At 41.5% G+C, this 26,903-nt stretch overlaps 1 protein-coding gene and 1 non-coding gene across 2 annotated transcripts; one reads left to right on the top strand and one right to left on the bottom strand.

Moving 5' to 3' along the window:
• Window positions 1-2,101: 2,101 nt before the first annotated feature.
• Window positions 2,102-2,208, bottom strand: LOC148209709 (small nucleolar RNA R71). The gene has a single exon (XR_015793369.1). It is a non-coding gene; the product is annotated as a small nucleolar RNA R71 (small nucleolar RNA).
• A 13,509-nt stretch (window positions 2,209-15,717) lies between these two features.
• On the top strand, window positions 15,718-18,032 carry LOC111023496 (large ribosomal subunit protein eL33w). The gene is made up of 5 exons (XM_022300957.2): window positions 15,718-15,863; window positions 15,974-16,009; window positions 16,171-16,399; window positions 16,482-16,553; window positions 17,789-18,032. Exons 1-4 carry the CDS (start codon window positions 15,832-15,834, stop codon window positions 16,521-16,523), a joined length of 339 nt encoding a protein of 112 aa, XP_022156649.1. The 5' UTR covers window positions 15,718-15,831; the 3' UTR covers window positions 16,524-16,553; window positions 17,789-18,032.
• Window positions 18,033-26,903: the final 8,871 nt, after the last annotated feature.

Consider the following 26,903-nt stretch of genomic DNA (forward strand, 5'->3'; position numbering starts at 1 on the left):
TAGGAGGGTTATTAAAGATTTCAGTAGTTGACAACTCTCAAATAGAGAGTGGTTTATGGACCAAACTAAGGGCATTTGCGTGTGGAAATATGAGATTAAAGTTAATTAAGCAATAAGAATGTGAGAATTTCCTGAGAGAACCTTGAATGCATGGTTTAGGTATAGATTCATCAAAATTTTTCGAGTTAATGCTACAATTATGGATGTTTCATGCAGGAAAAAGCATGGTACATTCGAAGCAGTTGAGGCGCTAGCAGGTTAACGCTGTGTTGCTGGAAGCTGAGAAAGGAAATGCTGAAATTGAGAGCATGCAAGCGCTTTGGATGCTACAGAGTGAAGGCTAAAGCAGTAACCCGATTAAGCAACCTTTCTGTTACCGCGTCCATATAGCATTCATATAGTATCTGCGTAAGGTTCCGCAGGTGCCCTAAATTAAAAGCCTGGTACTTAAGGAAAAAGACACCGAAGCCGACAGGTGGAGGACAGACCGATTGTCATCTTCTAGAAACATCGATTTCGTGGAATGTTCCCTAATTGACGTGTTTTTCCATCGACGAAGGAAAAGGAGGGACAAATTCTTGCTCGGGATTCGAACTGTTCACCTAAAGAAGCTCTCGGCTTTCTTTCTGTTACCTTCAGTGATGGATCATTTTTCTACCTTTCCATTCTATCTTCTTTTCTCCACTATGAGCTAACCCCCTTTCTTTGGGGAGGGGTTGAAAATTCTCTGTAATGCGTTGTTGCTATTTTTGAATGCCTTAAAGCTTTGATTTAACAGATGTGTGTCTTTCATTTTCTGTATCACTCTAAACTTGTGTGGCCTAAGGGTTTAGCGTGCAGACTCACTGGAGGCTCGGAAAGCGACTGTGCATGGATCTACTTCTGTTAGCTATAGTTTTCTTCGTTCTTTCTGAAACAGAGCAGTGAACACCTAGGGATGGGGTTCACTCTATAGCGCCCTTAGATTGCTTTATAGCTTGTTCTAACCACAACGGGAGTTGGGTTATTGCATTTATTTGGTAACTAGGGAGAAAGTCGTGAGAGTCTGGGCATTGAAAGTTTTAAGAGTGCTTTTAAGTAGTGAGCAATGCAAAACAGTTTGTAGAATTCCTCTCTCCGAATCATTTAATCGTTCCAAAACCCTTTTTGTGTCGATGTTTGTGGTGGGAAGCTTTCTGGAGTAATTAGAACTGATTCTGCTCTTCTGATGTCTTATGATTTTTTGTTTTCTTTTACTTACAAGCACCCATTATCACATGCTATTTTATTATATTCTTTTCGGTATTTATTATTGACCACTTGTTATAAGCTAATTTCCCAGAGGAGAGGACCTTATTTAATGCTACAATCGATTTATTAGTCTATACTTGTGCTAAATTTATTCCATTACTAAGAGATTGAACAAGTTTTTGGCGCTGTTGCCGGAGAAATATAGATTTTATAAATTGTGGTTAGTCATTTTGAGATGTGGTGCTTAAAGACCTTGTTGCTTGTGTTTCATGAGTGTTTTGAAGCGTTGAATGAACGACTTCCCTACTTTTGAATTCGCTTTTGACTCGGAACTAGAACGATCCTTGAGAAGAAGACTGGCTGAACAGCGAGTGCGAATAAAAGAAGTTGAAATGAATCTCAACGAACAAAACCCGCCTGAGGATGGAGTAGTGAGGAGACCAGGGGATAGAGCTGCCATTTTGTACCTCTCCTGAACGCTGTTTTGCTCGTTGATGACATAGAGCAGGAAATTAGAGCATACGCGGCTCCAGCCTTTTACGATTTCAATCTTATCATTACTGATCCAATCATCGAGGCAAGAAGATTTGAGCTGAAGTCCGCAATGTTTTAGATGTTACAAACGATGGGACCGTTTCATGGGCTAGCTTCAGAAAACCCTCATAGATACCCAAGATATTTCATGTAAGTGGCGGATTCGTTTAAAGAAGCTGGAGTCAGTAAGGAAGCTATGAGATTAAAGCTGTTCCCATACTCTTTACAGAATACTGCTGGATCATGGTTGGACTTCTTACCTGCTGAATCGATCACTTCGTGGAATGACTTAGCAGAAAAATTTCTTATGCAATATTTCCCAACTTCAAAGAATGCTGAACTTAGGAACAAGATTAACAACTTTCAGCAGCTACCAGGAGAATCCTTGAGCGAATCTTGGATAAGATTCAAAGGATTGTTGTAGAAATGCCCTCATCATGGAATACCACGTTACATACAAATCGAGACTTACTATAATGGACTGAATGAAGCTACGCAATTGGTGATTGATGCTTCAGCCAATGGAGCTTTGTTATCAAAACCATATGCAGAAGCCTTTGACATTTTGGAGAGGATTTCACGGAACAGACATTAATGGTCGAAGTCACGATCAACATCAACTGCAGCAAGCCCTACGGGGTTGGTAACAGACGATGTAGTAGCGGATCTTAACTCAAAAATTTCACGCCTAGCTGACATCGTTATGAAAAATGCAACCATGAATGAGGCTGTAGCATCCAAAGCCAATGTGGCTGCTATGCAAAGCAGTCTTTGCCCATACTGTGAAGGAGAGCACAATTTTGCAGCCTGGCCAGGCAATCCTGCATCAATATTTTACTTGGGTAACCCGTAGCAGAACAGAAATAATGTGTATGGTAACACATACAATTAGAGTTGGAGGAATCACCCAAACTTCAGTTGGGGAGGAAACCAAGGAGGCAATAATGCTGGGTCAAGTAATACCCAAGTGTATCCACAAAAGATGTAGTACCCACCAGGTTTCTCAGGACAAAATCAACAGACTAATCAAAAGCAACCAGAATCAATGAGTTTGGAGGAAATGTTTAAGACATACATGACAAAAAATGATGCCAATGTGCAAAGTCAAGCAGCCTCCTTCAAAGTCAGGCAGCATCCCTACTGAACATGGAAGTCCAAATAGGACAGCTAGCGATAGAACTAAAAAATAGACCCAAGGGTGTGCTGCCAAGTGACACTGAACAACCCAAACGTGATGGCAAGGACAGTGCAAGGCGCTGACACTGAGGAATTGTAAAGTTCTGCCCCCAATTCATCAACAGAAAGAGAAAACTGAAGAAGGAGCCATAGACACCGACGCAAAAACAGAAGAAGTGGCAGAACCAATTGAAGCATCAAACAACGAGATCACTACAAATGCAGAGATGTTAGGAGAAAAAAAGAAATAGTGGTACTCACACCATGAACACGGAGGAAGCTGAATCTAATGAGGATCATCAGGAGCCCGAAAGAACTAAGTCGCTTTCGCATCCAAAATAACTGAGGAATTGAAGAAGCCGAAGCAACCTAAAACTCCTGCGACAATAACAGATTATGTTCCAGCAATGCCTTAGCCAAAGCGATTCCAGAAAAATAATTAAGAAGGGTAGTTCAAAAGGTTCCTTGTAGTGCTAAAACAAATACATATAAATATCCCTCTGGTGGAAGCTTTGCAACAAATGCCTACATATGTAAAGTTCTTGAAGGACATCCTCACTAAAAAGAGACGATTAGGAGAATTCGAAACAGTCTGCTTGACAAAAGAGTGCAGCACGATTTTGACCAATAAGATACCAAAAAAAATGAAAGACCCTGGAAGCTTCACAATACTAGTATCAATTGGTGGTCATAAAATTGGGCAGGCATTATGCGACCTCGGAGCTACTATTAATTTAATGCCATTGTCAGTATATCAAAGGCTAGGAATGGGTGCAGTTAAGCCAACGACAGTCACCTTGCAGCTAGCTGATCGATCCATCGCTAACCCGGAAGGAAAAAATTGAGGATGTGCTAGTTCAAGTAGGCAAGTTTATATTCTCTGCTGATCTTATTGTTCTTGATTTTGATGCAGATGAGGAAGTGCCCATCATCCGGGGAAGACTATTTTTAGCAACTATCAAAGCACTAGTGGATGTACACAAGGAAGAGGTCACTATGAGGGTACACGACCAAGAGATCAAATTCTCGGTATATGAATCTATGAAATACCCTGCGGACGCTGAGCGGTGTGCTATCCTAAGAGTACTAGACGAAGCTAAGAAGATGGCTCTAAGTTCGAAATTTATACTTGAGCACCAGAGTCAGGAGCTAGATAATATTTTTACCACGGGTCCTGTTTATGGATGGCAGGAAGGAGATAGCCAGATTATGGTCAAAGGTGCACGAGAATCTAAGGCTAGAAGAGGTTACTCGAAAGTAGTTTAAACCGTCTGTTGAGGAGCCGCAAGAGCTGGAATTAAAAGCCCTTCCACAGCATCTTAAGTATGCATACCTAGGATCGTCTAATACCTTGTCGATAATTATTGCTGCAAATTTGCCTAAGAATAAGGAAGTGGAATTACTGGCAGTGCTAAAAGAACACAGAAGGGCTATGGGTGGACAATAGCTGATATAAAAGTAATTAGCCCTAGTTATTGTATGCACAAAATTGCTCTAGAGGAGAATTGTCAGAATTCAATTGAACATCAACGGAGGCTAAACCCAGCAATGAAAGAAGTGGTGAAGACGGAGATAATCAAATGGATGGATGCTAGAATTATATACCCAATCTCAGACAATGAATGGGTCAGCTGAGTATAATGCATCCCAAAGAAAGGAGGAATGACAGTGGTGGAAAACGCAAAAAATTAGCTCATTCCTACCCAGACAGTGACTTGCTGGAGAATCTGCATGGATTACCGAAGCTAAACAAGGCTACAAAGAAAGATCATTTCCCCTACCGTTCATTGACCAAATGCTGGATAGATTGGCTGGACTTGATTATTACTACTTTCTTGACGGTTATAACAGATACAATCAGATAACCATCGCACCTCAAAATCAGCACAAGACAACCTTCACCTGTCCGTATGGAACTTTTGCGTTAAGAAGGATGCATTCTAGACTATGTAATGCTCCAGCCACTTTGCAGAGATGTATGATGGCCATCTTCTCCAATCTGGTTGAATATGTAGTGGAAGTTTTTATGGACGACTTCTAAATATTTGGAGAAAGCTTTACCATCTGTTTGGAGAATCTGCAGCGAGTTTTAAAGCATTGTGAAGAGACTAATCTCGTGCTAAACTGGGAAAATGTCATTTCATGGTCCAAGAGGGAATTGTGTTAGGGTATAGGATTTCAAGAAAAGAGCTGGAAGTAGATCAAGCGAAGGTTGAAGTCATTAATTACCGCAGCCCACTACAGTCAGAGGAGTCAGAAGTTTCCTGGGACATGCAGGATTTTACCGACGATTTATAAAGGATTTTTTTAAACTTGTTGAACCTCTTTGTTCCTTATTAGAAGCTGATAGAGTATTTAACTTCTCTCCTGATTGTGTGCAGGCATTCTCTACGTTGAAACATTCTTAAACGACTGCTTCCATAATTCAAGCTCCTAATTGGAAGCTTTTGCTTGAACTGATGTGTGACGCGAGCGACTTCGCAGTTGGAGCTGTGTTGGTGCAAAGGAAGGATAAAGCGCTTCACCCCATATATTATGACAGTAAGACACTAATAGAAGCTCAGATCAACTATACCACTACGGAAAAGGAGTTGCTGGCCGTAGTTTTCACGTTCGAAACATTCAGGTCCTATCTTATGGGCACTAAAGTCATAGTGCATACCGGCCACGCTGCATTGAAATGTCTTCTTACAAAGAAAGATGCAAAGTCGAGGCTGATCCGATAGATACTCCTATTGCAGGAATTCAATGTGGACATCAAAGACAAAAAAAGGGCCTGAGAACTTGGTCGCAAATCATCTATCTAGGATCGTAGGAGCAGTAAAGAGCTCAGATCCTATAGAGATCAGCGATAGTTTCCTTGATGAGCAGCTGCTGAAAATTTCGCATGAGGAAGTAAGGGAAGAGGAACCCTGGTTTGCTGATATTGCAAATTTTTTGGCTTGCGGAATTAAGCTAGATGAGTGGACAAGACAGCAGATGAAGCGTCTTTTTTACGAATGCAATTTCTACTTTTGGGATGACCGCTGCTTGTACAAGGTGGGACAAGACAATATAATTCGAAGATGCGTCACCGAAGCTGAAGCATCCCAAATATTGAAAGATTGTCATTCAGCCCCGTATGGAGGACACTTCAGTGGGCAACGAACAGCAACTAAAGTATTGCAAAGTGGTTATTTTTGGCCTTCGATCTTCAAGGATGCCCACAACTTGGTCACAAGCTGTAATGAGTGCCAAAGAGTGTGGAATATATCCAAGAAATTAGAGATGCCTTTGACGTATATTTTGGAAGGAGAACTATTTGACGTTTGGGGAATAGATTTCATGGGACCGTTTCCATCATATAATGGACATCTATTCATCCTAGTTGCGGTAGACTACGTGTCCAAGTGGGTTGAAGCAATATTGTGCCCAACAAGCGATGCCAAAGTCGTAACTAAGTTCCTCCTAAAGAATATTTTTACCTGTTTTGGTACCCCACGTGCTCTCATAAGTGATGAAGGGACTCATTTTGTGAATAATGTTGTAGCAAGTCTCTTAGCCAAATACAATGTTAAACACAGAATTGCTACAGTTATCATCTGCAATCCAATGGCCAAGATGAAATATCCAACAGGGAAATCAATAGCATCCTAGAGAAAGTTGTAGGTACCAGTCGAAAGGATTGGTCTTCTAAATTGGATGAAGCACTATGGGCATATAGGATCGCATTCAAAACACCTCTCGGAACCTCGCCTTACAAGTAAGTTTTTGGGAAAGCCTGTAACCTGCCCCTAGAATTAGAACACAAGGCATTTTGGGCTTTGAAGAAGCTAAACCACGATTACCTAGGAGTTGTAGAAGTTAGGAGTCTGCAGCTTCATGAACTTGACGAGTTTCGAAGGAATGCATATGAAAACGTAAAGATCTACAAAGAGAAAACAAAAAAATGGCATGATGCCCGAATTCATCCAAGGCAATTTGAAGAGGGTCGGAACAACAGGTTCTCCTTTACAATTCACAACTAAAATTATTTCCGGGGAAATTGAAGTCTAAATGGTCGGGACCATGTCAAATTGTTAAGGCTTTTCCGAATGAAGCAATAACAGTTAAGGAGATAAATTCAGATACAGAATTCATGGTGAATGGGCAGCGGTTAAAACATTAATAGAGGGAAAATATGGATAGAGATGCTGGAATGTGCCGGCTAGCCCCTGAGTAATGCAACAGAGAAATGAACAGAATAAAGGAGGTGGGGGATAATTCGAAATATATTTTGAGCACCATCATTGTTTTTTTTTAATGAATTTAATGTATGTTTTTATTTTTAGGGATATTTTGAGATTTGAGAAATTTGCTTTGATTTTGATTGTAGGTCGGCGTCACAGTCGGAATTTTAATGGCTGACGTGATTATTATAGGAAAACGGAGCAGTGGCAAGCGTGCAGAAGGAACTCAATGAACAGCTGGTGCAATAGTTAACATTTACGGTGGGCATTAAGTGAAAAAGGGAGGTAAACCGAATTAAATTGGAGGGAGGTACAAATTTGAATTTCAAATTTGCTTTTTCATAATTGCTTAAGGGAAATTAATTGAGGAGATCGTGGGGGACTATTTGGTTTTAAAGCCTATTTAACTGCCCATTACTCAAGCTTCACCCACGATCTCTCTTGATCATCATCTTCTCTGAAACCCTAGAAATTTTCTATTAACCCTCTCCAGCTGTTAAAGCCTGCCCTGAACGCTCCTCACCTTCTCCGGCTATGCCTAGTGTAAAATCCAAAGCCATCAAGAACCCCCACATGGATTTAGCCCTTTCGGAGTCGTCTTCTCGCTGACGCAACTAACCAGTCGGCGGCAGTGGAAGCAGTTCATTCGTCGCTGTTATCTCCCAAACCGACTTTCGTCGTGCCTAGACCTCTGAATCTGAGAAAGAACCAGAGCGCGAAGGAGAAGATGTTGCTCCATCGCCCACCACGTCCCCACCACCACCCGCCGTGACTGTCTCTGACCCACCTCCGCCGAATATCCCAAAATCCACCTCAAAGCCCCCCCAAACCAATTTTTCCTCCGGGACCAACCTCGCGCACTCACAAATCTAAGCGATTGTTTGTCTCTGCTTTGGCCCAGCCATCGCCCAAAAAAGCCAAAGTTTCTCAATCGTCGGCCTCTAAGCCTTCACTACATGCGGCTTCTGTTTTTGTTTAACCGCCGGCCGCCTTGACCAAAACTGCTCCAGTCGCATCCTCTTCCAAAGGGAAACGACCTCTATCTGCTACTGCCATAGCAGACTTTGCCAAAACGAACCTCCCGATCACCGGAAAGCTCGAGTGGTTGCCCAACAGGAAGCTACGTGCCAACGATTTCATTCATAGGACACCATCAACGCTTATGAATGGCTCTAAAAGAAATCATTTTTCTTCAAAAAAGGCTTTGAGTTGGATCACATGCCTTTCTTCACCCACAATGGCTGGGAATATTTCTGCGCCCCACCAATCCCCCTTCTGCCCCAGTTAGTAAAGGAGTTCTATGCCAACATCCGCCCAGATAGTCTCAGCCGTACAACTGTGAAAGATGTGCAAGTCAACTGGAGCCCTAAACGGATCAACGAGGCCCTGCACTTGCCCTCAATCCCGAATGCTGCAGGAAACCAGATGTTGGACCGGCCCTCAAATGCGCAGCTGGAACATGCCCTTTCTGTGGTTGCTCACCCTGGAGCATCCCTGAGCATTGTCTCGCAAGGAGCCCACTCTCTGTCGTCCAATTTCATCACGCTTGAAGCCAATGTTTGGCTTTATTTCCTCAATAGCATAATCATGCCTACTACGTATGATTCTTCAATGACGAAAAATTGGGTCTTGCTCTTAGCCTGCATGATGGAAGGAACGCAGCTAGAGCTCGGGCAAATCATTTTTCAGGAGATAGCACAATGTGCTACTAAGAAACTTGGCCGGTTGTTTTTCCCAAACTTAATGTCTAAACTGTGTATGCAGGCTAATGCTCCGGTCGTGTAGGATGAGGAAGTACTAACAAAGAAACGAGTGTTGGATAAGTCGTTGGTGGATCGACTCATGGCCAACGAATCGAAAAGCAAGAGTGTTGTCCCGATTGGAGCCATTAATGAAATGATGTCTCATCAAACGCGCATCTCCACCGGGGAGCTCAAGGAAATGGTTGTTGCTTTAATGCAGCAACTAGTAGTCAGAGATGTAGAGCTCAAGGGCATGATTGAAAAGCTTACCCGTTCGGGTGCCCCAAGCTCCTCAATGTAGCATCGGTCCCTAGATTCCCTGCTAGAGTACAACTCCAACAACACTGCTGATGATGGCGACCACACAGCTAGCTCCGCAGGGAATGGGAGCAAAAGTTGCACATTCTGACCAGTCGCGGGCCAACCTCTTCTTTTTTCTGTGGACTCCAACCGATCAATCAATCAATCAAGCCTTTAATTTTTCGCATTTTTCATTCTGTCTTTTAAATTCTTTCTTTCCTATTTTGTTTTCACTTTTTGCATTTAGTTTCAGTTTTATTTTGCTAATAGGTTAGATAATTGTTATGTTCCTTTGCCCCATGTTTTCATGAGAGTAAATGAATAGAGTTATGCTTCTGTTCTCTTTTGCTGTTCTATGCCTCTTACTCTTGCTCTGCTTTCTTAAGTAGCAATGTTGTTGGTGCATCCTAGGAAATGAGTTTAATGTTGTGCCAAAAGGATCCGTTTGCGAGCACCTTAGCTTCTGCTTTGCTCTAGCTTATATTTCAGTACGAAAGCCTTAACAGTACCCTTTGAGTGCAAGTCAAAAGCAGAGAGCACGTAGATGATGAGCTTCCATAGTTGTCCTATCCAAGCCCATCTACCACCTTATTATCACCATAGAGTCATTCCTTCTAGTTCACACCCTTTTTGATGTCCCTTTACACCATATACATACTACCTGTGAAAAATGCCCCTTTTATAACTCGATTTTCCTTAGTACTAAGTTTGAGGGTATGTGCAACATCCATTACACAGCTTCCAGTCACATTGGCGACAATGCTTTCTTCTAAGTTCAGGGGTGTACACAATTGCTTGGTCGTCAAAACGTCAAGCTTGTAATGTATAACTATGAATCTCTCTAGCCTTGTAATTCAGCTTAAAAAAAAAGAAAGAGTATATATATTATAAGGAGGCTGCAAGGCTAGGAAGGGCTAGTAGCCATAGTTAAAAGCTAGAATGGTAATAAAAAGGTAGTGGTATAGGCAAGAGAAAAGGAGTTTGAGAAGTGTATCTCTAGATGAGTTGATGTTTTTTATGAGGAAAGTAGGGTGATGCTAGAGCCGTAGGAAAGAACCTTTGCTAGGGTTGGAACATAAGTTTAGTAGCTCTCTTGCAGATGCTTTTGGCCTGAGCAGATTCATAAGTTTTATTATGTAATTGCAGTAGGTGTGAAAGTAGAAAGCAACAGTTGAGTAAGATGCATCTCAATCAGAGGAGGGTTTTCTCATAGTTATGGGATGCTAGAGTAGCCTTGCTTGAGGACAAGCAAGGTTTCAAGTTTGGGGTGTGACAACTCTCAAATAAAGACTGGTTTATGGGCCAAACTAAGGGCATTTTTTGTGTGGAAATGTGAGATTAAAGTTAATTAAGCTGTAAGAATGTGAGAATTTCCTGATAGAACCTTGAATGCATGGTTAGGTATAGATTCATCCAAATTCTCGAGTTAATGCAAAAAATTATGGATGTTTGATGCAGGAAAAAACATGGTGCATTCGGAGTAATTGAGGCACTAGCAGGTTAACGTGGTATTGCTGGAAGTTGAGAAAGGAAATGCTGAAATTGAGAGCATGCAAGCGCTTTGAATGCTATAGAGTGAAGGCTAGAGTAGTAACCTGATTAAGTAACCTTTCTATTACAGCGTACGTACAGTATGTGCGCAAGGTTCCACGGGTGCCCTAAATTTAAGGCCTTTTACTTAAGGAAAAAAGACACCGAAGTCGACAGGAGGAGGACAGACCGATTGTCATCTTCTGGAAATTAACGTGTTTTCCATCGATGAAGGAAAAGGAGGGACAGATTCTTGCTCGGGATTCACATTGTTCACCTGAGGAAGCTCTCGATTTTTTTTATGTTACCTTCAGTGATGGATCATTTTTCTACCTATCCATTCTATTTTCTTTTCTCCACTATGAACTAACCCCCTTTCTTCAGGGAGGGGTAGGAAACTCTCTGTAATGCGTTGCTGCAATTTTTGAATACCTTAGAGCTTTGATTTAACAGAAGTGTGCCTTTCATTTTCTATATCTCTCTAAACTTGTGTGGCCTACGGGTTTAGCGTGCAAACTTACTTGAGACTCGAGAGAGCCACTATGCGTGGACCTTCTTCTGTTAGCTATAGTTTTCTGCGTTCTTTCTGAAACAGAGCAGTGAACACCTAGGGATGGGGTTCACTCTATAGCGCCCTTAGACTGCTTTATAGCTTGTTCTAACCACAACTAGGAGTTGGGTTATTGCATTTATTTGGTAACTCGAGAGAGAGCCATGAGAGTCTGGGCATTGAGAAGTTTTAAGGCATTTTTAAGTAGTGAGCAATGGAAAACAGTTTGTAGAATTCTTCTCCCCGAATCCTTTAATCATTCGAAAACTCTTTTTGTGTTGGTGCTTGTGGTGGAAGCTTTATGGAGTAATTAGAACTGATTCTGCTCATCTTATGATTTTTGGTTTTTTTTTACTTGAACAAACACCCATTATCACATGCTATTTTATTATATTCTTTTTGGTATTTCAAAATTATTAACCACTTGTTATAAGCTAATTTCCAAGAGGAGACAACCTTGTTTAGTGCTACAATCGATTAATTAGTGTATACTTGCACTAAATTTATTCCACTAGTAAGAGATTGAACAGTAGCATAGCCTCACCGTTAAATGAACTTATTAAGAAGCATACTAAATTTGAGTAGAAAGAAAAGTAAGAAAATGCATTAAATGAACTGAAAGATAAATTGACCAATGCACCTTGTCTTGTTTTGCCTAACTTTGACAAATCTCTTGAGATTGAATGTGATGCAAGTGGGATAGGTATAGGAGCTGTTTTGATGCAAGAAAAAAGACTGATCATGTTCTTTAGTGAGAAACTAGATGGAGCACAACTTAACTACCCAACTTATGACAAGGAACTCCATGCACTTGCGAGGGCTTTACAAGTTTGGCAACATTACTTATTGCCAAAAGAGTTTGTTATCCATACAGATCATGAAAGTTTCAAGCACCTCAAAAAGCCAAACGCATGCTAAATGGGTGGAGTTCATAGCACTACAACAAATATCACATACGATAGCGTCAAATATACTTTCCATAGCATTTTTAAGACGCAATGGTAGGCAATGTTATGGACAGTCTGAGCATTTTTTTCATGCTATGTTAAATGTTATAGAAAATCTGCTTTTGAGTGCATTATTTCAATGTTATAAATCTTTCCATAACGTTATAAAAAAATTCTATAATAGCCTTTTTATAACTTAAAAAAAAACTATGAAAGGTCTTTCATAGCCTAACTTAACGTTATGGTAGACATTTATAGTGTTTTACATAACATCTAAAAAATGCTATTACAAATATTGTATAGCACTTCTTCATATGCGATGGTAGCCAATGTTATGGAAAGTAGCTGACTTTTTATAATATTTTCTTGCATGATTATGTTATTATTTACTTTTAATGGCAACTATAAAATACAATAAAATGTTTTCATAACTTTTTTTAATTCAATTTTTAATTTACATTGATAACATTATTCAAATAGTAATAAATTCTAGCTTTGTTTAAACTCCAAATTGAGATACTTTTTCAGAGTTCAGCATAAAAGAATCCAATTGCATATTCACACGTAGAAATTGTAAAGTACATAAATATAACATCTTCAAATTTCAACCACAAATCAAATTAAGTAAATATATAATCTAAAGAAAACATATAAATTCAATGCTCTAATACATATCAAGTATAAGTCCAAAGTCATCCCAAGTAAATTTATATGAAGTTGTTCAAAATATTGGTAGATAGATACATCCAATAAGAAGCATGGTTCCAAATGTAGTGGACTAGTGCCATCCCCACCTATAAAAAAACAATAATAACATATATTTCTAAGATCAAACTTTATTTTTTATTTCCAAAAAAAAAAGAAACGGAATTAAACTAAAAAAATTTGCTTACAGAAGGTTATTTTTACTTTATCAACAAGTCATGCCATCATAATACCCAGATGTCCTTAATAACCATCGTATCGGATGTAGGCTTCCATAAATATGAATTTGAATTTGACCGTACCAACCCACACTTCGTATCAACAGCGTAAACGGACCAGTTTGGATGAAGGCAATGGCAAACATATACGCATTCCTTCAAACAGTCATCGCCCTGCACGTAATTGTCTTCAATCTTTACTCTTCACTAGTCTTATCACCTTGTTCCATTTAACTAAACTGTCTTCATCGATTCACATTCAAATATTCGCAAGCCCGATGTACGAGTATTTGGACACGAGGTTCGGGATCAAAGGAAGCGCGCTGAACATAAAAAACCTGTCTTTCAGAATAGGTGTGAGAGGAGGGTACCTGGCCATAACCACACTGGTCTCAGCTATGCTGCCTTTCCTTGGGGACTTCATGAGCCTTACAGGAGCAGTCAGCACATTCCCTCTAACATTTATCCTAGCAAACCATATGTACCTTGTGGCAAAGAGGAGAAAACTCAGTTATTCCCAGAAGCTATGGCATTGGGCTAATGTTTGTTTCTTTGGCTGCATGTCTTTGGCAGCAGCAGTTTCAGCTTTAAGGCTCATAGCAGTAGACTCCAAAACCTACAATTTATTTGCTGATCTGTGATCAAGTTCCTTTTTATTCTTTTTCAGCTTCTGAAATCTCTCAGTTTTCTTCATGGATATGCTGCTCTCTCTTCTTAGTCTTGAGAGCTTTTTACCAGGTAATAATAGTATAGTATGGCCTAGCTTACATTACACTTTGCTCCCCTCTTTTTTAACTTTGTAATGATAAAAGGGTGGAGTATTGAAAATAAAAGTTCAGCTTCATTTGTTGGCTCATTTTGATTTTGTTGGGATTGTTGACACCACCAATGTTTGGTTGCGGTGATATTAGACATTAGATATAGTTAAGACTTTGTAGTTAAACATGCTTGAGTTAATATCAAGTTGGATGACCACTCGAATGTAATATATTTTATATTCACGAGTTATGGATTACTTTCATTTTCCTTTATTATTATTTTTTTGTGATAATAAAATATAGTTTGGATTAAGCATAAAATTTTAAAGTAATACAAAAATAATACTTTTTTCATTAGTATTTAAAAATCTTAAAAACATGGCAAGTTCTTAGATTTAACTATGAATTAGGTTTAAATCCTATTTTACTCCATTTGCTTTAAACAGATTTTGATATTGATTTCTCAAATTCGTTCATTGTCAATTTGTTTTTGAATTTTGAAAAGATTTTGTAGAACATGTTTTAAAAAAAGATTCTAAATAGTTTCATCCATCTAAGGTAAGTAGTGAAGATAAAGATGCTAGGTCACCAATTTTATAAAATGGTTAATTTTTTTAATGGTTTGAAGACAAATAAATATTTTGAAAATTTAAGTATTAATATATTCATTCTTTTAATTTAAGAACTATAATATATATTTTTTCAAGGTTTTAGAGACAAGAATGGAGAATCGGAAGGCTCATTTAACGTTTCCTATTTATTATTTCTTGTTTCCAATTTTTAAAAATATAAGCATTTGTTAACTATTTTTGTTTATTGTTTGTAACATTTCGAAAATTGTGTAGAAATTTTAGAAACAAGAAAATTAAAGCAAAAAAAAAAAACGATTTCCTTTTTAGTTTTTTATTTTATAAAATTATGCATGTTTACTCATAATTTGTTTGGCATGTTTTTACGTTTCTTAATAACACATTTGAATTCTAAGTCAAAGTTCAGAAATAAAAACAAGTTTTTGAAAACTAATTTTTTTATTTTTTTTATTTTGGTTTAGATTTCAAAAAAAAAATTCTAAAAAAAAGTTTCTAAAAAAAAAAGTAGATAGCAAAACAAATGATTATATAGGTGAAGGTAGTATTTATAACCTTGACTTTTGAAAATAGAAAACAAAAAACAAAATTGTTATTTATCAATACCCAAATTTCTTATTTTTTGTTTCTATTTATAGTTTTTCAAAACATAAATAAAAATCTTATTTTATCATTATTGACTTTAAATACATAATAAATATAACATAAAAAATCTGGATATATAGTTAAAAAAATTAAATTTTCATTTAAATTTAGATAATTTTTCTTTATTAAAAAAACTTTAAACAATAAACTAACTAAACATATTAATTAAAAATTTAATTTTTAAAGTTTGAAGACTATGGTGGGCAGAGTGATTTTGAAAAAAAAATATTTAAGAATAATTTATTTTCCAAAATCACATCCCAAATGATACCTTACAAGTAACAAGTAAAGTTTAAGTGATTTATGTAATCCTAAAATCAATTTTTTAATTTGCTGATCAATATAAATAAAAGTGATTTTGATAAGGATAAAATGCCAAAATCACTCTCAAATATATTCTAAATGGATAACCCTAAAAAATTTTAGATAAAAAAATTATAATTAACCAAATAATATAATATTGTATTATTGAACTTGTCCCGGTAATTAGAGATCTCCAAGATGAAACATTGGGTTGGGCCAATCCTACAGGCCCGCCAACGATGGGGCCGAGGCAGAAAAATACAGCCCAAGAATATATAAATCCGGCCCGTTTGTGGGTGGGTCTAATAGATCCTGAGAATTAGGTTTGGGAGGAGAGTGATACGAAGTTCACGGCCGTCGAAACTCTGTAGCAGAAGGAGAAGCAGACGCCGCCGAAGATGGTGAAAGGAAGGGAAGGAGAGAGAGTCAGGTCTTTAATATGAGCGCCTTTGGGAGATCAAATTTTCAAGTTATTCTTGTGTCGTTCTTCACCTAATTTGTTTTTGTTGTTCTTTCACTTCTCTTTCATGTTGGAATTAGACTCTACATCCGAGGAACAATTCTCGGCTACAAGAGGTAACTAATCACTGTCTATCAACTCCCTCCTTCACATTTTCTTGGCCCATGTAAAACCGACGAAGTAACATTTGAGTTTTTATGTTTCTGGACTGCGTTATATTATTTTCTTGGTCGTTGTCATTTGTCCGGAATCTAAAGATGATTGAAGTGGTGGCTAGGTCTAAATCCAACCAGTACCCGAACACTTCATTACTCCAGATCGAGGGTGTTAATTCCAAGGACGAGGTTTCCTGGTACCAAGGAAAGCGATTGGCTTATATCTACAAGGCTAAGGTGAAGAAGAATGGGACACATTATCGTTGCATTTGGGGCAAGGTCGCTAGGCCTCATGGTAACAGTGGCATTGTTAGAGCGAAGTTCAAGTCTAATCTGTCACCAAAGTCCATGGTATGGTGAAAAATAAAGCTGTCTAATGTGTTGGAGACCTCTCTATATTGTTTATTAACAATTTTTTTAAACCTCTATGCAGGGTGACAGGGTCAGGGTATTCATGTACCCCAGCAACATTTGAGATAACTTTCTCTTTATCCTTTTACCCTTTGTACGTTTTGATGCTTCTGATTATAGTCTGTCTTTGGTGTTGAAGTCACGTGTTTGCACTTAGCCACAGTTTAGGTTTCTTACTTTGTTTTTTGGTTGAAATGTTCCTCTACAACTTTATTTGTTCACTAATGTGGGAATGGCTGTGACTTTTCCAAAATCCTTGCATCCGTATATGTTTTGCGATGTTAATATGACATAGCTAAAATCTCAATTACAAGCTTCCCTTTCTGTGCTTTTTTGGAAGACATGTTTGGATTATAATAATAGGATTTTCAATGAAGTAGACCCTCCGATTATCCAAGTATTAATCGGTTCATAACTTTTTGCTGTCATCTTTATGGTGTATCTTTTTTCTAACTACAAAATGTTGTTTGGCGAGGTGTATTTGTAACTCGGTATATAAAGGTTGAAGGACGGACGATTGGGTATTTAAGAAACGGGAAGACAGTTTTGTGGAGTTGTATTCATTTTGTTGAATGGTGTTTGGAATTTTGACAGGATTTATATGAATTGACAGTTAGTTTGGGGCATGGTATCCGTATAGTGATAAATGGTTATTTTTTGTCAATCAATCCTAAAATATTTTGTTTCCACGGTCGCTAGGTTGTTATCTGTATTTATTTGTTTTTGTATTGCCATGGGCAATGATTGAATTTTGGGATGATAAGTTTTACCTATTTGATTTTGTACATGGTATATTAATGTAAATGTGCTCATCACTTTATTTAATTATTTTTGTTGTTGTTGCCCCTGTTTGTCGAAAGATCTACTTATTTATTAGACCTGACTTAAATTAGGGGCTAAATGCACCTCTGATTCCTTGTTTTTTTTTGTTGTATAATGATAATTTTAGATTTAATTAATTGTATGCTTTTGCTTCAAGATTATGTGGGCGAATTGAAAATAGTGGAAATAATGCCTGTGTTGTGTTATCCTGATCGGTAATTAATTGATATGAGCATCATGCATGAGGTTTGAATTTTCATTCTATCATTTTCTCTTCTGAAGCATTTTCTGCCTGTCTTCATGCCTCTTTTCTGAATTCTATTTGTTTTTTTCATATGTACATATGCGTAAAGTGAAGTGAATGGTGTTGAAGTTTAGCGTTCACTGTATCTCACCTGTGAACCATACCGGGAAAAGCTAGTTTTATATTTTCCTATTTCTTGTTTAATGGTGCTGAGCATCTGTTTATTTGTTATTTCCTAATATGTGCTTAATGTGTTTTTGCAGCATGGAGAACCTAGATGAAACTACTGGAAGGGATTTTTATTTTTATTATATTTTGTGAGCTAAGATAGAAGCATTTACTGTTTTCCGAACTGAGTAATTTTTGGCGTTTAGTGGATGTTTCACTCTCAAGTAGTTGAACAGAATTTTACAACCATTTGTCTTGAGCATTTTCATGTGTTAAGCTATGTGGTTGCAGTTCCTATCAAGTGGTTTTCTCGTATACAAATCCTATGTACTTGTGTTATTCTAGTTCTTATTGGTAATTACTTTGTTTTTTCTTTTCACTACCTTATTACTTGATGATCTGAAGGCAAAAAAAATAGATAGTTAGACGTCATCTAGGTTTTCTATATTGGTTGATTATTTTACAGTGCATTGGTCTCAAAGGTTATTTGGGTTGGTTGCTGACTCGTGATTTATAACTTGTGGCTTCCATCAGTCTGGTCTCTCACATGCTGAGCATTCTTGAACTATCAAGCCTCCAAATTTTTTTACTATGTTACAAACTCGTTATTGCTTTTGATTTCAACACTATGAAGTACAAAGCTTCATGTTTGTTGACCAACATTGAGATTTTCTGCATTTACTTGGCAAATTAGAGGTTAACATGAGGAGAACAAACGATTTTATGGTTGGGTCGGGCTTTGGAAATTTTTTGAACTAATTTGAAAATTTGGGTTGATCGGTTTTCCATTTGAAAAATCTGTATGAAGTGTCCAACCTAATGCAGCCCATATATTTTTTAGTTGGGTCTTCAGGTTATTGGGTGAGGGCAAGCTTTGAACCAAAATTATGTTGAAAATTCGCTTTGAACCTCTCGTGTCAATAACGTCCATTCCTTGGGTTTCCAATCCTTTATATTTTTTTAGTTGGAATGGTTGGGTCTTCGGATTGTTAGGTGAAGCCTGAAGGCAAGCCGGAAAGGGTTGGTTGGGTTCTGCCATTTTTTCTAAAGTCAATCACAATCTTTTTCCTCCTCGGTTCAAGGATAAAAAACTGGAGCATCCACATGAGAACAGAGAGAAAGGGGGATGGAGCAAGTGGAGAAAGATCCTTAAAGACATTTTGTTTACTATTATATGTAGGGGCGGTTCAGATTGGGTTTAATCGACCAAAATTTTTTCTAACTCGTGAATCAAATTGACTTTTTTAATTTGGTAAAAGATTAACTCAACTCAAATTGAAAAATTTTCTAACTCAATCCAATCCTCGCTGATTTGAATATCATCCTTGAGTTACGTGATAGAATGAGGTGGGTGATGAAGTTTTGATATAAGAAAGTCAACATACATATGTATATGATTTATAAGGAATAGTTCTCAAGAATGAGGTGGGTGATGAAGTTTTGATATAAGAAAGTCAACATACATATGTATATGATTTATAAGGAATAGTTCTCAAGAGTGACGTGCTTTTAGATTTAAGCAATTCAATGAATCCTTCTCAAAGCAAAGGGTCTAAGATAATGCTTTTTGATTTAGAGTTACTTTGAAAACAAATTAAAACGGGTGTATGTTATTTATTCTAATAAATTCATTGGAGTTTAATGAATTAGTGATCTGAATGTATTCTCAATTAGCCTTTATTTTTCACCGTCGAAAAAAAGGGCCTTTATTTTTACTATTTTGGTCTAGGAGTTACAATAATCACTCTTCTCTTTGTAGAAAAAGTCCTCTGACTCTTGTTCTATTAGTTGTCATCTATTCGAGATATCCCGAGCATAAAAACATAATAGACAACTTAAAAAGAGGAATGCATCTTTCGCTCATCAATTAAAGAAAAGAAATTATTACGTTTAAAAGTAATGTTTCCAAAACAAAGGAATAAGAAAAAATAAAGAGAGTTCAATTTCTAAATGGAACGACCAAAGTTGGGCCTATAAAGAGTGGATCACGCGTAAAATTGTGAATAAGATAAGGAAGAAAGAAAAAGATGAATTTGACCAAATAATTTTGAAAATGGCATTCAAATTCAAACCAATGTGAGTGGTTACAGTTAGGCTGAATTCAAATTTAATAAAAACAATAGGTGAACCGCATCATACTTGTTCCTTTCATCTTCTGTGGATGGGAGACCTAATTTAATTTCAATTGCAAATAACTGGTTCCTTAATCTCAGCACTACCAATTTCTTGCTACTTGGACTTTGTTTTGAATTCTATTTCTTTTAATGGTAATGGGCGATTCAATGGCTACATCTATAATATTATTATTCCTTCTCATTCAAGTTTGTCCTTTATGATTTGGGGTTGACAATCTAAAATTGGTATTGAATTAGAACACACCGGAGATGTTTCAATATGTTGACATTTATATAACTAAATGAAATTTGTTGATTGAGTTGGGAGGTTACCATCTTAAAAAAAAGGTCCCTCTTTTTTCCATCTTGGTCCAAAAGCTCATCATAAAAGATCTATGATGGCTAAAAATGAGAGATGAATCGACAGATTATAAGAGGAGTTCTCAATGGTTCAAAATTGTTTTAAGAAAAATGACATAAAATTACGTTTGTTTCAAAAATGAGTTTAAAATGACTTTTCAAGATATATGGTTTGAACTAGCAGGATCACTATTTAGACAGATTTTGTTCAGAATAAATTACATTTAGAATTTAGTCTTATGTGAGTTTGGATTGATTTATACTTTTTTGCTATCTTCACACATCTAAAATGTTGCTGTTGTTGATGTGCAAATATGGTTCGGAAGAATTACCATATTCAAATAAAAGGGAATCAACATAACCTGTGAAACAAGAAGGAATACTACATCGGTTTGGTACTAGTAATAGATGCCCTGATGCTTAAATTAAAATCGCTAATAAAAGTAGGATTTTTCTGTGTACCTTTATTATGAAGCATTTTTACCTCTTTATAGATGAATCATTCTCTCCTTAAGATATCTTCAATTTGAACGATTGGACTTGAGAGATGTTTGGGGATGAAAATACCCTGGACACGTGGAGGACCCCTATTGGTGCTCCAAGATGGCCCATGAGTCATGCCCAGCTCGGATAGCCGAGATGGCTGCCACCAACGCCGGCGAAAGCTAAGTATGAGGGCCGAGGTGAACCTGGCCTAGGTCTGACCTACCAGGGAGCTCGGTAGGGGCCGATGTGAGCAACTGTCTGCGGCGTGATTACCGGGTGTAACCGTTGGTCCCGAGATTACCGGGTGTAACCGACGGTCCCGAGATTACCGGGTGTAACCATCGCGAGATTAGCGGGACTACCACCCATAAGTAGAGGACCTCACTCCCCGATCAGGTACGATGATTTCTGGCTTCGAACTAAACTTGGAATCCGACCTATACTGACTTGATCGTCGGAGTGCTCACCTTTTTGTGCAGGTCTGCCCAAAGGTTCAGGTCGGTACGGAGGCCGAGTTCGAGCTACAATCAGGAACACTGTTGTGCACATCTTTGCATAAACATTTGGCGCCGTCTGTGGGAACGACTGACAATCTACGTCATCCCAATTCCTTTAAACCAACACGCGAGTGAACATGGTTCAACCAGCGAATTCGACCAATACGGCGGATCGAAGGACTCTAGCTGCCAGCGATGCCCACCAGAGGGAGGTCAGAGCAGCGGCGGTAGAGGGGCAAGGTCACGACGGCCTAGCAGCGGAACCTCTCCGCAGGTCGGCACGGATCACCGCGCCTACCCTACCGCCTGCGCACCCGAGGACGTCCAGGGCCACCCGTGGCCGAGGTGGGACCTCTAATAAGGGCGCCCGGGGTCCAGCCCCGGCTCCAACAAGCGAGAACTTTGGTGCGCTCCAGAGAGAGATGGAGGCAATGCGCACACAAATGCGCTCCATGGAGGCAATGTATAACGAAATGGTGCTGGCTGCAGGCGCAGGGTCCCGATCTGAAAATCGAGTGACGCGCATGGACGTACGCGAGCAAAGGGGTTCCCACCTCGGCCCAGCCGAGGAAGAACGTCCCAAAGACAACGAGAGTGAGGGGTACACTCACCAGAGGGGAGACCTCCGTGAGCATCTCAACAGAAAGAGAGGCTCGTCTCTCAGAAAAGGGCAGTCACCATCCCGCTCCCACAAAAGCTCCAACCAGCAGGCTGAATCCTCTCACAATCCCGCAGGGATAATCGCAAGGGAGGAGTTCGACCAGCTGAGGGGGGAGCTCGATGCTCAGGTGGAGGCCTTAAAGGCCAAATGTGAGCAGAAAGACGATTCACTGAACGACGGCGACTTCGGAGAATCTCCTTTCACCTCGGACGTTTTGGAAGCACCAATCCCTCCGAAGTTCAAAGCTCCTACCGTGAAGCCTTATGACGGGACGAAGGATCCCAAGGACTATGTTGAGGTCTTTGAAGGCCTCATGGACTTCCAAGCGGCATCAGACGCAATCAAGTGCCGCGCCTTCCAGATTGCGCTTACTGGCAGCGCGCGATTGTGGTACCGGAGACTGCCAGCCAGGTCGATCTCGACCTACTCTCAGCTGAGAAGGGAGTTCCTCGCCCAGTTCTCTTCTCGGCACTATGACAAAAAGACAGCGACCCATCTCGCCACCATCAGGCAGAAGGAGGGTGAGACGCTGCGGGAGTATGTCACCAGATTCCAGGAGGAACAGTTGAAGGTTGCACACTGCTCCGATGATTCGGCCATGTGCTATTTCCTCACCGGTCTAGCCGACGAAGCCCTCACGGTGAAGCTTGGAGAGGAGGCCCGGCCACCTTCGCCGAGGTACTCCAGAAGGCGAAGAAAGTCATCGACGGACAGGAGCTCCTCCGAACCAAAACCGACCGACCTGAACGAAAGATCGGCGGGGCAGTGGAAAGAAGTGGAAAGATGAAAGGACAGATCCCAAGTCCAAGGACAAGGGATCCTTCTCCAGTGGCCGACCTGAGTATCGAAGGGTGGAGAACGGACCTAGCAGGAGCCGACCTTACGAGCGCTTCACCCCAACCACGATTCCAATTTCCGAGATCCTAACGAACATCGAGGATTCTGGAATGGAAAAACTACTCAAGCGTCCGGAGAAACTTCGGGGAGCCCCGGAGAGGCGCAGCAAGGGTAAGTATTGCCGCTTCCATCGGGAGCACGGCCACAACACGTCGGACTGCTGGAATTGAAGTGCCAAATTGAGGATCTAATTCAAGACGGCTACTTCAAGAAGTTCGTGGGAAAGCCCAGGACCAGCTCAGCAGAGAAAAAGGAAGAGCGGAAGCGTTCAAGGACGCCACCCAGGCGCGCCGACCGACTGCGGTCATCAATACCATTTTTGGAGGGCCAAGCGGGGGTCAATCCGAACATAAAAGAAAGGAGTTAGCCCGTGCAACCAGGCGCGAGGTGTGCATCATCAGGGAGCAGGGGCCGACCTGCCCAATCACCTTCGACGGTGCAGACTTGGAGGAGGTCCACCTGCCCCACAATGATGCCCTTGTGATTGCTCCCTTGATTGATCATGTGGTGGTCAGGAGGGTGCTGGTAGACGGGGGCGCATCCGCTAACATCCTGTCCTTACCGACCTACCTCGCCTTGGGCTGGACGAGGTCGCAATTGAAGAGAAGCCCGACGCCGCTGGTTGGGTTCTCTGGAGAATCGGTCATCCCAGAGGGTTGCATCGACTTGCCGGTCACGCTGGGGCAGGACCAAACTCGGGTCACTCAAATGGTCGAGTTCGTGGTAGTTGACGGTAGATCGGCCTATAACGCCATCTTTGGGAGACCCATCATCCACTCATTTCGGGTCATCCCCTCAACACTTCATCAAGTTTTGAAGTATTCCACCCCTAGTGGCGTAGGCACGGTCCGAGGAGAACAGACCGCTTCGAGGGAGTGCTATGCCGTCGCACTCAAAGGCTCATCGGTCTGCGCCCTCGAAACTCTCAGGGACGGGACGCTCGAGTTCGAGGCCGACCTGCCGAGGAAGGAGTTTGCCGCACCCACTGAGGAGCTCGAGCTTGTTCCTCTGCTTAGTCCCGAGAAGCAGGTAAGCATAGGAACCAAGCTGGGGGCCACCGACAGAGAGGAGCTAATCCACTTCCTCAGATCCAACTCGGGACGTCTTTGCGTGGTCCCATGAGGACATGCCTGGCATTGACCCGCGAATTATGACGCATCGCCTCAGCATAGATCCATCATTCCGACCTGTGAAACAAAGGAGAAGACCTATAAACAAGGAGAGAAGTGATGTAATTGTTGAGGAAGTTAACAAACTTTTGAAAGCTGAATACATAAGAGAAATTTCGTATCCCGAGTGGCTCTTCAATGTTGTATTAGTTAAAAAATCTAACGGCAAGTGGAGAATGTGCGTAGATTTTACGAACTTAAATAAGGCATGTCCGAAAGATTGCTTCCCACTGCCGAGGATTGATCAGCTCGTGGACGCCACAGCCGGGCACGAACTACTCACCTTCATGGACGCCTACTCTGGGTACAACCAAATCAAGATGCATGTCCCGGATGAGGGTCATACCGCTTTCATAACAGACCAAGGTCTGTACTGCTACAAGGTCATGCCCTTCGGGTTAAAGAACGCAGGAGCGACCTACCAGAGAATGGTGAACAAAATGTTCGCCAAGCAGATCGGCCGGAATATGGAAGTGTATGTGGACGACATGCTTGTCAAGAGCAAGCAGTCTAAGTCGCATCTCTCCGACCTGGTCGAAGCCTTCGAGGTGCTGAGGGCGTATCAAATGAAGCTCAACCCTGCTAAATGTGCCTTTGGAGTCACCTCGGGAAAATTCCTTGGCTTCATGGTGAAACCGGGGAATCGAGGCCAAACCCGAAAAGATTAAAGCCGTGATCGAGATGGAGGCACCTAAAACGCTGAAGCAGCTTCAGTGCCTCAACGGCAGGATTGCGGCCCTGAACCGGTTTGTTTCAAGGTCGACAGATAAGTGCCTCCCTTTCTTCAAGGTCTTACGAAAGAAAGGGCCGTTTGAATGGACAGCGGAGTGCGAGCAAGCGTTTCAGCAATTGAAAAGCTACCTCTGTTCGGCACCCTTGCTTACCAAGCCCATGCCGGGGGACAAGCTCCAATTGTACCTAGCAGTGTCTGACAGTGCCGTCAGCTCGGCCCTAATCAGGCAAGAGGAAGCGCGGCAAAACCCGGTCTACTACACAAGCAAGGCTATGACCGAAGCCGAGACTAGATACCCTCAGATGGAGAAGTTGGCTCTCGCTTTGGTCACCTCGGCCCGACGACTTAGACCATACTTCCAAGCCCATACGGTGGTGGTGCTCACTAACTTGCCCCTAAAAAGCATCTTCCATAAGCCAGAAGCTTCTGGTCGCCTAATGAAGTGGGCAATGGAGCTAAGTGAGTACGACATCCAGTTCGAATCCAGAACTGCGTTGAAAGGACAAGCAGCGGCAGATTTCATAGCCGAGCTCACACCACCTTCCGAGCTGAGCGAGTCCGACCTACCGTGGACAGTATATGTCGACCGATGCTCCAATGAGAAGGGGTGCGGAGCCGGGATCCTCTTGCTCGGACCAGGGGGTGAGCGATTTGAGTATGCCTTGCGGTTCAGCTTCCGGACTTCTAACAACGAGGCAGAGTATGAAGCATTTATCGCCGGCCTGCGAATCGCTCGAGCATTGGGGGCCTCTTGTGTTAAGGTCTTCAGTGACTCCCAGCTGGTTGTGAGTCAGGTCAAGGACGAGTACCAAGCCAAAGACACCCGAATGGAGAAGTATTTGGGCAAGGTCAGATCATACCTCGCCCAGTTTCGAACTTACGAGGTAAGCCGGATTCCGCGAGCGGAAAATTCTAATGCTGACGCCTTGGCCAAGTTAGCATCGGCGTACGAGACTGACCTCGCCAGGTCGGTCCCCGTCGAGATCCTAGATAATCCCTCGATCTTAGAGCCGGATCTGATGGAGATCGGCGCTCCAGAATCCTCATGGATGGACCCGATCACGGACTTCATTAGGGGTAACTCACCACAAGATCCCAAGGAGCGCAGAAAGTTGGCACGGCGGGCAGCTCGGTTCGTGGTCCGAGATGGTGCATTGTACCGACGCGGCTTTTCCCTGCCTCTGTTGAAATGCCTAACCCCTGAAGAGGGCATGTACGTCCTCAGAGAGATCCACGATGGAGTGTGCGGCAATCACTCAGGCGCCCGGTCGCTGTCAGCCAAAGTGATCTGACAAGGATACTATTGGCCGACCCTCAGCCAGGACGCCAAGAAGTTCGTTAGAACTTGCGACAATTGCCAACGCTACGGGGCCTTAATCCACCAACCTCCCGAGCTGCTCACCCCCATCTCGGCCCCATGGCCATTCGCGCAGTGGGGGGTAGATATCATCGGTCCTTTCCCTTTGGGCAAGGGCTAGACCAAGTTCGCTGTGGTTGCTGTGGATTACTTCACCAAGTGGGCTGAGGCCGAGGCGCTCTCCCACATAACGGAATCCAGGGTCACGTCCTTTGTGTGGACGAATATCATATGTCGCTTTGGTATACCGCAGGCCATAGTGACAGACAATGGGAAGCAGTTTGACAACGCCAAGTTCAAAGACTTTTGCAGCAAACTTGGCATAAGTCATCTCAGCTCGTCCCCCGCACATCCGCAAGCAAATGGGCAGGTGGAGGCGGTCAACAAGATCATCAAGCGAGGCATCAAACTTAGACTGGACTCCAAGAAAGGCAGGTGGGCCGAGGAGCTACCAGAGGTTCTATGGTCGTACCGGACCACCTAACGAGAGTCGACGGGTGAGACCTCGTTCTCCCTGGCCTTCGGCTCCGAAGCTGTAGTCCCGGTTGAGGTCGGCATGCCATCTGACAGAGTAGAGCATTATGAGCCTACGACGAATGAGGATGGGCTGCTCCTCAACCTCGACTTGTTGGAAGAAAGAAGAGCAATGGCCCAGCTACGCTTGGCGGAATATCAGGGCAGAATGGCCAGACATTACAATGCCCGCGTCCGACCTCGGGCCTTTCAGGTCGGACATCTGGTCTTAAGGAGGGTCCAAACGCATGTGGGTGCCCTTGACCCGGCCTGGGAGGGCCCGTTTGAGATCAAGGGCATAGTCCGACCTGGGACGTACATATTGGTCGATCTGAAAGGAGACGTCCTCGCGCACCCGTGGAACGCGGAGCACCTGAAGCGTTATTATCCTTGACATGGCAAAAGGATTTTCAATGCACCTGT

The sequence above is a fragment of the Momordica charantia genome (genome assembly GCF_013281855.1).
Source record: "Momordica charantia cultivar OHB3-1 chromosome 8 unlocalized genomic scaffold, Mcharantia_2.0 BLBB01000008.1, whole genome shotgun sequence".
Taxonomy (NCBI): domain Eukaryota; kingdom Viridiplantae; phylum Streptophyta; class Magnoliopsida; order Cucurbitales; family Cucurbitaceae; genus Momordica; species Momordica charantia.

Bases quoted from the DNA above. Each gene is read 5' to 3' on its own strand.
- LOC111023496 (XM_022300957.2), top strand. From the start codon at position 15,832: ATGGTGAAAGGAAGGGAAGGAGAGAGAGTCAG. The intron at 15,864-15,973 runs GTCTTTAATATG...TGTTGGAATTAG, and splicing joins AGGGAAGGAGAGAGAGTCAG to ACTCTACATCCGAGGAACAA. The intron at 16,400-16,481 runs GTATGGTGAAAA...ACCTCTATGCAG, and splicing joins ATCTGTCACCAAAGTCCATG to GGTGACAGGGTCAGGGTATT.